Source organism: Melanaphis sacchari, unplaced genomic scaffold (assembly GCF_002803265.2).
Source record: "Melanaphis sacchari strain LSU unplaced genomic scaffold, SCAv2.0 Contig47_pilon_pilon, whole genome shotgun sequence".
NCBI classification, from domain to species: domain Eukaryota; kingdom Metazoa; phylum Arthropoda; class Insecta; order Hemiptera; family Aphididae; genus Melanaphis; species Melanaphis sacchari.
In genome coordinates this window covers 1,498,773-1,510,806 of record NW_020271320.1, presented here as the reverse complement: position 1 = coordinate 1,510,806, position 12,034 = coordinate 1,498,773, and the positions used below count along the sequence as shown (strand labels likewise).

Below are 12,034 nucleotides of genomic sequence, written 5' to 3'. Positions count from 1 at the left end.
TAACAAAGGACATTATTTTAACTATTCAAAGGTGTACGATTGTGCGTGAAATTGGGTGCGACGTTATCAAATTTTTATTTAACAAAAATTAAATTATATTATAAATATTTAATATAATCTACCATAATGTCATATGGATTTACCATGAGTCCATAGTCTATATACTTGACAACATGATATCATTTAATTTACTGAAAAAATGGTAGCCGCCAGCTGGTAGGTAAAATTAATAAATAACAATAAATAATATTGTCACGTGTACAGTACCCGGATCTGGTTCTCGAATTCCCTTCGCCAATTGTATTATACGCGATAAGCATACAAGCCGAGAAAACGTACGATGAAAATTATAGTAATTTCTAATAATTATAATAACATAGTAGTCCAGCCCCTAAAATATCTAAATTTTCGTACTACACACATAGTCTCGAATCGACCAAATCTAAACCAATGCTCTAAAAACTAGCGCCAATGCTTGTGGATTAATTTATTCAAAAAACGCATAATACAAATTTAATAGCAATACCTATGTATAAATATATTATTTTATAATCGTGAACTAAATTAAGTTATTATTTATTGATAAAAAAAAAAAAAAAAAAAAAAAAAAAATGATTTCATTAACTCTAATATTATATTATTATTTATTGATATTATATTGTATTATATAATATTATAACCTATTGCTTTTAATTTATTAATACAAAATATAAAGCAATGATTTTAAATATAGAGCGCTGTAATATTTTACCAAAATAAATATTGTTTAAAGCGCATTTTTAAATTTCGTACTACACATAGTGAGACGTATTACGCACAATTTTAGGGTCTAAATAGTAGGTACGTGATTCATGCGCCAGCTAAATAATATTGTTGTTGAATCACGCAGCTCTAAAAACGTTAACGATAAATGGTGAAAATAATCTGAAACGACAACAAGGACAATAAAATATATTATTTTCACGTGTACGGTTCTTGAATACGGTCCTCGAATTCCCTTCGCCTATTGTATCGAAACGACATTCTGAGTAAACAACGTTGTGCGGGGTTTGGGGAGCCGACGTCGTAGCATCTTGTCCGTGCACCTATTGTATCGAAACATTGGAAACGACATTCTGAGTAAGCAACATTGTTCAAGGGATGGGCAGCTGCAACCGACGCCGTAGCATCGTGTCTGTGCCTGCGCGTACGAACAGAAACGGACAAAATCCGTATATTTTTTTTTCACGTTAAATTAGAAAGCGGCACTTCTCGGAAACATTTGTAATTTTTTGACATAAAGTAGATGTCAATTGATTTACTAAATTTATAGTCATACGTGTCGGAAGCATGCCGTTTTATGGAAACGTTATTGTTCGAGATAATGCACACTGTCGCAGCGACATATTTTGATAGTTTTTAACTTGCAGGAAACACTATTGTTTATTATCAATCTATTGTAAAATCGTGATGCTCGTTTTGTGAGTTGTTATTTGAGCATTTCAGTCAAATTCAATTACGAAATTAAATATCGTCAACGGTTGACAGAATGTTTACGAGACTAATAATGTGGCACAACAATAGAAAAACTCAAATCGATGTAATATATTATAATATTATGATATAAAGCTTGTTCAAATATGTTTTTTTGGGCAATTTAAAAAAAAAAAAATGTCGGATAATATAATATACATTATCTAATAGTGCTGATAGAAATTCGATAATAACTATCACACTTTTAATGTTTTACTAAAGGGGCTGAAGCATACCATGTTTTGAGGAGTAGTGTTTAGGCATTTCTTATTACATATGCAGTTGTAGTCGCGTCAATGTGTGAGAAGTAAATTAATATTAGTGTGTGTATGCGTGTGTTTTCGCATTTGAATTCCTGGATTCACGATGACAATCAAAATAAATCATGCTGCATGAGAATTCGTCGGAAAAGGCATACTATTATTTTTCTATAAACTACTATACAATATAATAAAATTATTCATACATAATAATATACCTAGTCGCGTAATCGGCAATTGTAAACTGCGCCTAAAATACAAATAAATAAAAAATCACACATGTAAACGCCCGAGTTTTTATCAAGTTAAAAAAGGTGATATATTTATACTGCGCCCGGGTAAAAATCAATAGCTAATTTTTGCAAAATTATCTTTAATGTATACTTATTTTGTTACAACCCTATAATATGAATAATTAAAATTAAAATTAAATTATGAATTAAATATATATATATATATATATATATATATATAATTTTACTAAGTAAAATAATTACAAACATTACAAATTATAACATACCTAATTGCTGACATATATATTCATCGATCGGAATTTGTTCACAATCATATTTGTTTAATTGAGTTTTGTAACTTTTGAATTTAGGTATTTAAAGGGTTCATTTACACTATTTTGTTCGATACATGTTTTTTATTTGAAATTTTTTTAACTGTTCTATGAACATGAAAACATTTAGATAAGATGTATAAAAGTTAGAATTAAAGTGAGAATGATAAGAATCGCATGCATTAATGGTTAAAGTTGACTCTGCTGAAACTTGTGCCCATACTTCAGATGAATACTGAGCTTTTTCACTTGTATATTATACGTCTATCAAATTATCCGCAAATTGTGTCACACTTCGTCGTTAGGCTTTGATTTCATTAAATAATTGAAAAAACACTCAGATACACTTCCTGGACTTACAAATGGTAAACCGTAATACTGAACTAACCAGCTTAGTCCACGACTGTGTTAAATGAAAATAAATATTTTACAATCGTGGCACAGCTTAAGTTGTGGGGCCTAGTTTACAAAAATAAGGTCGTTTAAGCGCAGTTCACGTCCGTGGAACACGATTACGCCCGGCTTACCTTTTTTCATTGAAACAATGCGACATGATTGCGCACAACCAATTAGCACGATCGAGTCCGTTTTACCTTTTTACCTACATTAAACGCAACAAGATTGTGCTCCAATATATATATTAATTAAGATAAAAGTATGAATACAAATGTATCACAAATCAATGTAAGTGCCTATCCAAAAATGTGTTGTACAACTCAATATGTCAAAATAGTCAAGTCTGCACAAATAATTAATTATGATAAATATGTTGACATAATATTTAGTTTTATACTCGTATATTAATTATAATAATGTGTATGAACAATATATTATAATAATTATTAATAATATAAATGTGTTAATCTAATACTAAATATATAATAAATATATTTAAATAATAGTAATTATTATTTTTATATACGAGTACAAACTACTATAAAACAAGGAAAATCATATCATAAAAAATATATAATTGATGAGAAATCTGATTGAAAATTTAAATTTTACCAATGCTAGTAATTTGTCTTAAGATTGACCAAACCAAAGTTTCACCGGTATTCGGTATCTTACCGTAACATATACATATGTGTCCCTACATACATATATAATGCTATTTTAACAATTTCCTAATACTTATTTTAAAATACAATCGGATATCAAAGATTTCGAGTTAAAAAAGTTCGAATTAATCAAATTAAAATTTTTTTAATAATATAATTCTACTACAAATTACAATTTTATGGCACAAAATATTGGTCCCTTTTCTTTCAAATTCTCTAGCATAGATATTTTATTTTGTTCTGATTTTGTTTATGTTTGCATTGTAATTAATGTAAATTTATCTTCTAGTTCTTTTCAAAGTTTGTTTAAAGCTCATATGTAAAATCCGATCACTACACTATATCCACACTTTACAGATAAGATTGATTAACAATAAAATATTATCTCGATTAATTAAGTGCAGGTACAAAATACCCGGTTAAACATATTGGGAAACTAAGTCTAATTTTTAAATAGTGTAATGGAAAATTGTTAGAATAATATGTGTATATACTATATATATGTATATATAAGGGACACATAAATAAAATGGAGCACAATTGTGTTGTATTTTATGCAGGTAATAAGATAAAACGGGCTCGATCGTGTTAATTGGTTGGGCGCAATCATTTTACACCCAGTTTACGTATACCGTGCATAGTACCATATTATAAAAAAAATTAATTATTAACATAAAATAAAAATAATAACTGTTGATGAGTATATATTAATTCGCTGTATTTATTTTTGACTTGAAGTTGATGGATTTTACTTTTGAAAATAGATTTGAATTTGTCATCTAGTCTTCGATCAAAGTAATTTTAGATATTAAAATATTAGTAATTAAAAGAATTATACATTTATTTTAATTTAAGACTTAAATAAGTGTTCAATTTTTCAATTATCAAAAATCACTTTGATCGAAATCTGGAAGACTAGAATACAAATTTATATCTGTTTTTAAATTAAATTTCATCAAACGCAAGCTTCACACTTTTGTCTGGCATTTTAGTTGTTTTACATGTTTTTTTCGAACTGATTCAGCCCTTTAACTAAAATGTGTACCTACTAATAAGTACTCAATATAGTCGTCACAATTAGTTTTGTAAACAAATTATTTATTATTTCTCATTTGCAATTTTTTAAGACATTTTTCGACATTTATTTAGTAGTTCAATAATGGAGTTTTTAATCATTTATAACTAAATACTTCTTAAAATCAATTGTGGCGTTCTATGATTTACATCATGCCGTTAAGTCGTTATCTACTTAATAGCTATTATAAGTAAGGTTCGAAAGTTATAGGAGTTAAAAAAGGTAAAATATGCGCAAAAAAATTATAAGATATAGGTATGCAAAAATTTTCTAATAAATATGCAAAAAATTATTCAAAAACTTATAAAAATGTCTTTGTTACTTATTATCTATTTACTATTATTAGAACTTATTATTTTATAAATATACACAAAAAAAAAAAAATTATAAAAAAGTATATAAAAAAAAAATTTTATAATTGAAAAATAAAATAAGATTATTTAAAATACATAGTTGAATAAAAGAAAAAAACAATTAATTTTTAGAAAATATTAAAATATATGCATAATATGCAATCAAAAATAAAGAAATATACTCATTTTTCTTGAAAATCGACAAAATATGCATATTTAATTTTTAATTTTTAAATTCAACATTGTAAGCTCGGAATTCTAATTTGGTCTGCTATAAATCAAGAGCATATTGGACAATATTTAACTTCTATAACTTCCGAACTCTATCTATAATTTGTATGTTTAACATACAAATTATGTATATAGGAATTTTTCACTAATTAGAAGATATCTATAATAGAATCTAAAATTTTTGTATGCACGTTAAAAACTATTTGCTACTATTTTTATATAATAAGTATGATAATTACCTCAATGAATCTGTAGTACACAACTGCTACAACTTCCTTTATATTCGATAAATCTCACTGCATACAGGTAATGGCTCTTTCCAAAACTAAAAAGTTCGTTGAAGAGAATATATTTTGAGTCGGTTGAAGCTGAAAAAACCATAACGAAGAAAGTATTAAAGGCACTGTAGAATAAAAGGATTTTCATCACTATTACAACTAATGTTAAGTACGCCAAACTCGAACAGTATAGGTATGGAAAATTTTAAATTATAAAAAAAATGTAAATTAAAAGTTTTTTGATTGAAAATGTTATTTAATAGCTACAAATCGTATAGGTATTTCTACCTAACAACATTTTTATTCCAAATTTTGGTTTGGAATTTAACCACTGCTGTTATTCTTGGTTAGTGTTTTAAAAATTAGATCTCATCAAAAGTACTGGTAATAATAAATAATGTATTATACTGGGGCTACTCACGCATACCTAATTTTCCGACGCTTTTCGTAAACCACGCATTCCACAGCGTTTTCTGATGAATTCGAAATTTATTGTTTTATATTTAAATAGCTATACGCCACAGATACGATAGTACGTGGCGTTTTCGTCAACGGTGTGCCTAATATGCCAACAAGCTTGCGTTTTGGCGGTCGAATGCCGAAATAATAAAAGCGAAAATTTCTAATTTTACATTGTTTTAAATTAGGGAGAGTTATACTGATAAAGGAAAACGACGTGTACACCCTCAGCCCTAGTGGCACGTATATGAAAGCGAGATCCCGAATTCTTAAGTCGGGAGTTCGTTTTGCGCCGCCGTGCGATGTATATGCGTCGCCGAAAAAACAAAACGGAAAGACGGGGTTTGATGGAGGGCTGAAACTTGCAAAAGTGGGTGGAGTGTCGCAGGGACTTTGCAAATATAGTATGAATGCTATGGTGCGCAACTCCGCAGCTTCAGCAACGGGATAGAACGGCGGGTCACGCGATCAATATTTTGGTTCTCGATAACCAACCAGCGAAAAGCGCGCCGCGTTCAGTGTCAACAAACTAAAATAATACGTCGACCTATATATTATTTATTTACTGTTAGCCGCCACAGCTTCCCCTCGGTTTCATCGACAAAACTTTGCGTGGGCACACAAGTAAACAAAGTTTATTACTTTCGCCCGCCCTTCGAACTCCGAAGACCGCAAGAATAATTGGCTGTGTGTGCATTTTGTACGCACGACGCGTAAAGGCCGAGATCGATTCTGGGAATATTTAATACTATATTAGATACATCCCACACATTTTCGTGCCCGTCCTGTCGGACCTGTCAATCTTCCTGCCGAAAAAATCGTTGGTACCTATTCGATGGACGGAGCGCGCATGTCACCGGACGGTGCCCGAATAGTAATTATTAAATAATAATAATAATAATAATAATAACGACGATTGATGTTAAACGTCGTTTTCTGAATCTTGATAATAATAATGATTGACAATTGTTTAGAAAAAACATGGAGGAGCTCTGGACGGACCAAACTCGACGTTCATCAAGTTGGTGTCGTGCGACAATCGAGAGTTCATCGTGAAAAGAGAGCATGCTATCATGTCCAATATGATCAAAGGCCTGATTAGTGGTTACGGATACTTTACCGAAAACCAGACAAATCGCATACATTTTCAACTTATACCGTAAGTGATCACGTACGTTAATTATCGATTGGATTTGCAATGTAAAATGTATACATGTTTGAAATATTGTACATACTATATATTGTTGTTATGGAATTTATTTACAAAAATTATCGAATAAACTATGGTTGCAACTTGCAAGTAAGTATTTTCCTAGTATATAATACATCCCAATCACAAATATTAATCATAAGGGCGCCCGCAGATATATAAATCGGTGAGGGTGGGGACAAAATCAAAATCATAAGACTATATTATAAAAGTCAATGCAAATAGGTAATAAAATAATTAATATTTAATATTAACTAAAATAGCGAGGGAGAAGCTCCCCTCGACCCCCACCCGTGGGCGCCCATGATTAATCGTCACTATACATATTTAGCTAGGTATATAAATTTCACTAATTAAAATAGTATTACTATATTTCAAGTCAATAATAGAATTTAAAAATGATAAATATTATTCAATCAATAAAAATTTTTATTATTTTCCCCTTTTGAAAAATGAATTTGGAAAAACTTACAATGAATGCACTAATATAGAAACATTATGTAATTATTTGTATAATGAACAATTATTGATAAAGATTTTATTTTAATATTGTTTTTGTTTTATATTATTACAGTGGAAACATATTGGAAATGGTATGCAAGTATTTTATGTTTAAAGCTCATTACACAAAGTTTCCTTCAAAAAAAATACCGAAGTTCCCTGTTAACAAAGCTGATTCTTTACAACTTTTGATTGCCTCTAACTTTTTAGACTGTTAATTTATGCTACAAAAAAAAAAAAAAAAAATGATTATTTGTAATTTTTACAAGACTTAAAATATCTTTTTGATTCCTTTTTTCTACTTTTCCCTTTCAGTTGATCATTGTAATACAAAAATTATAATTTTTATTGAACTTTATTTTTGGAAACAAAATATGTTTGATTAAATGTTTAAAACAAAAAATATGTTTGGAAATATAACGCTTACAACAATTTTAAGTTTATGTTTTATTGTTTTTAAAGCTCAATCCTATTGAGTTTGTTATAAAATATCCATCGACAGAAGGGTATAGTTGTTCACAACTACTTAGTAACAATTACATTTTATTCGTAAATGATTTTGTATTTATAAAAACTAATCAAATTAGTACCAACATTTAGGAAAAATAAATGATGGTATATAGTTGCTAATGCAAGTGCACCATCACAAATCAGTTATTATTATAAAATGAATTGCTTATATACAAACCTTATAAATGTAATAACTTATTGTATTTTTCTACACTGTAGAGCAGCGAGTCCCAAACTTTTTGAGCCTCAGAGCTTATTTTTAAGGAGAAGTTTCTCGTGGAGCCCCAAGAAATATTTAACGTTTATTTGCATTTGCCTGTGTTCTATGAAGCATAATTAACACAAACTGTATACATACGGACAATAATGAACGGAGCCCTTGGGAAACCATTGTGGAATCCCATGGGCTCCGCAGAGCACAGTTTGGGAATCGCTGCTGTAGAGTATTATTATAGAGCAAGGTGGCCGATGGTGGCTCAGGCTATTATCAGATGTGGCTTGCATCTTAGTTATAAAAAATCATCAAATTATGTAAAATGAGTCTATGTATTAACATTTGTCTCTTAGTATCATTGTATTTATCCACGTTACCTGCAAACCTTTTTATATTCGTCATTTCTGGTATGGACTATAGTATATTGTAGTAGATAAAAGTCAATTATTATAGTTACGAGAGACTTTTTTTTAAAAAACATTAAATAAAAGACAATTATAGTATTAAATAAACTCATCAGTAAATATTTTAAGTAAATACAAATTAATTTTACTATAAAACCAATAATTGTCATTAACCATTAATCAACTGACATTACCTGTATCACATTTAAAATCAAAACTCAATAACAGTGTTATATTTTATAAACATTTTTAATTATTTAATATTGTATGGTTACAAGAGTTAAATACAATCGTTAACTTAAATAATTATTAATATTTAAAATTAAATGTAAATTATACAAGATTAATAATAGTATAGCATTGTTTAAATTTCAAAAAATTTCAGTTACACAATAATTGTATTATATATACAGTCGACTCTCGCAAACTAAAATCTCAAAGAAGGATAAAAATTAACTTGACTTATGTGTTTTTTGAGTGCATACCTTAAGTAGAAATAGTAGACGTATGAACACTCCAAAAGGTAAAACAAATTTTCAAATAATTGAGATTCAAGTTATTGTGATTTGACTGTAGTTGAAATGAAATAGGTATCAATACATTTGGTTTATTAAGTGCTAAAAATACAATATTATATTCATTTCACTTGTAACATTATTAATATTTATTCAAATTAATTTTTATAGATAGATAGTTAATACCTTGATGACATAACATAAATATGGACGGAGCTTAATTACAATTGAAACTTAGATGAATTGAAAAAAAATGATAAATAATATGTAAAATATAATAAAAAAAAATATATTTCATATGTTAATGCTTACAACAGAGATTTTTATACTTATTTCATTTAGAAGTTGATGGTAAAACAAACATTTATAATAATAATAGTAGGTGACAAATGTAATTAAGTTTTACAATAGAAAATAATTATTTAATATTAAGATGCATAATTAATTAGTGCATTAGATAACAAAAATGTTTATTCTGAACTTTGATTATTCAAGAGTTGTATGAGAAACAGCAACTATTTGTGGAAGCTTAAAAAAAAAAAAATTTAATTAATATTTATGTTGATATAATGCATAGTTAGTTTATACTTACATGATCTGAGCAAAATTGTGCATACTTCTGGATATACTCAGCCTTAATGGTAAACAAGGAAACCATATAGACAAACATATCGTTTATGCGATCAAACAACATCAAGAGTAAAAATATTGAACGTTTAGTGTACTTGTCTTTTTCCTTAACAATTTAATAAAACAAATTTAATATTCCATAAGGCATCATAAAAACAGCCGGCCTTACCTCAATTCTCTTACGGCATTTACAAAATATGTCCATTTCGATTAGGATATGGTCGAACAGCTGATCATTGGTCGTCAAGCCGATCAACAACGAAAGGTCCAAGTTCTCGCGGTCGTCGTTTAACTTCCTTAAAAATGTATCAAAACTCGGTCATTAAAGTTTATAAATGGACACACGAGTAAATCTAACTCACTTGATTTCCTCTAAGGTCATGATGCCTTTGGTGATGTAAAAAATGGCTTCGGCGTCTACGTTCATGTTGCCGGCGTGTAACGGGACGCGTGTAAAACGACTATATCGATATGATACGTCTCTCAAAGCTCGGTCGATCAATTACAAATCGCGTTTTCGCAGACGGTTCAAACTCAAAATCGTAGATACCGTAGTAGGGTACGGACGTCTACGAGGGCGCTTACGCGGCTTTTCTCGACGAGTCGACGAACACGAAATAATAATAATGTAATATAATATTATTAATACCTATTTATTTGTTATCTCGTGATATCAGCGTGGCCGTGTCAGTTGGCGGTACAAGCCGCCGCGTGACCTGTTGATGGCGAGCGACGCGTCGTACAGTGTTGCCCAACACGGAACGCAAACAACGGAGACACGCGGACAACGGGGCGATGAAAAATTAACGAGCCCGGGGGGGAGGGGCCCACACGACGGACCGACGGAGATCCGAACTCGGTGGCCCGCCCTGTACCCTGGCCGACGCGGTTATCAGCCGCCGCCGCCCACTGGCCCGCCGGGGCTGTTATCAGCCGTTCGGCGGCCGGTGAGAGAATATTATTGTAACGCCGATGCGATTTGGCGGTCACCGTATGCGTCACAAAACGCCAATCTTTACGGAGTAAGGCGGCGGGAAAAAATGTGTGGTAGGCCTCCGGGTGAAATCAACGGAGGCCTGTGGGACGTATCGAGCGGCCCTGTCGGGCGCGTCGCAATGTTATTTCAATGATATCACACTCGAACACGAACGATATGGGTAGGTTTAGTACATTATGATTTATGACCATAATAATTAGCATACATTTATTATTTTTTAATAAACACCATCGTCGCGCGTCGCGATCGGTGACATCGTTTTAACCGGCACTCGGTTAGGTTCACACACACTGCACACAATGAAATAGTGTTGGGTACGCAGAAGATCAATGATGATATGTTACCCCGTTGGCCCGTTACCCACATAGATTATTAAGAATATCTATGGTTACCCTACCCAATGATAACAGATAAGTCGTCGGATTGATTAGCCGTTGGTAGTATGACAATTATTTGCTACCGGGTCCCACTTCACTCAACACTTATTGTATTCGTATACTGTACAGTGTACACACACACACACACACACGCGCGCAAAACGATAATATAGTTGGCTTAGTGCCCTTGCCCTAGTCGGCTGTGAAGCCGAGAGCCCGAGTAATGAGTATTGTTATCGACGCCCCAAGTCGAACACTCGACAACCTCGCAAAATAATCTACAATATTTTTAAAACCATTCACCGCTCTTCACTACAGTTTCGAAAACAGTAAGGGCATCTAATATTGGGCGCACTCGACCGCGGACGTACACCGGACCGAGCGTCCTCCGTGCCCGGTTTGAGGGGTTTCGGGTTGTGGTGGGTGACCCTCGATTGCCGAGCGTCGTCCACGTCGCCGGAGAGAAAACGTTGTGGGTCGACTGTGCGTGCACAGTACGGCGCTTATGAGGGGCCCGACGCCGTGTGCTGTCTCCGTCTTTTTCGAAAAACTTTCTCGCCGTTGTCACACTGTTTTGACCGTAGTACTCTATGGCCGTAGACGGGCGCAAGCTGTAGACGCCATCTTTTTTAAAACAACATCGGCCTCTCGGACACTTCCCTCTCTCTCACACGTCAATCCGTTTCCTTGGGTCTGCACGCGCCACACACACACACACAGCGCGCGCTTGCGCCAGCGCTCACTCACGCCTGCGCACACTCCCGCCACCAGCGCTCACTCCCGCCTGCGCACACTCCTACCTGCGCCAGCGCTCACTCCCGCCTGCGCACACTCCCGCCTGCGCACACTCGTGCCTGTGCTCATACGCGTCCTCCCGCGCCC

The 12,034-nt window shown here is 32.4% G+C and overlaps 1 protein-coding gene across 1 annotated transcript; it reads right to left on the bottom strand.

Moving 5' to 3' along the window:
• Nucleotides 1–9,578: 9,578 nt before the first annotated feature.
• LOC112598356 lies at nt 9,579–10,600 on the bottom strand. Its single transcript, XM_025344781.1, has 4 exons — nt 10,141–10,600; nt 9,948–10,074; nt 9,741–9,884; nt 9,579–9,676 (listed from the first exon to the last, which is right to left on the bottom strand). The coding sequence occupies exons 1-4, from the start codon at nt 10,203–10,205 to the stop codon at nt 9,635–9,637; spliced, it is 378 nt and encodes a 125-aa protein (XP_025200566.1). The 5' UTR covers nt 10,206–10,600; the 3' UTR covers nt 9,579–9,634.
• Nucleotides 10,601–12,034: the final 1,434 nt, after the last annotated feature.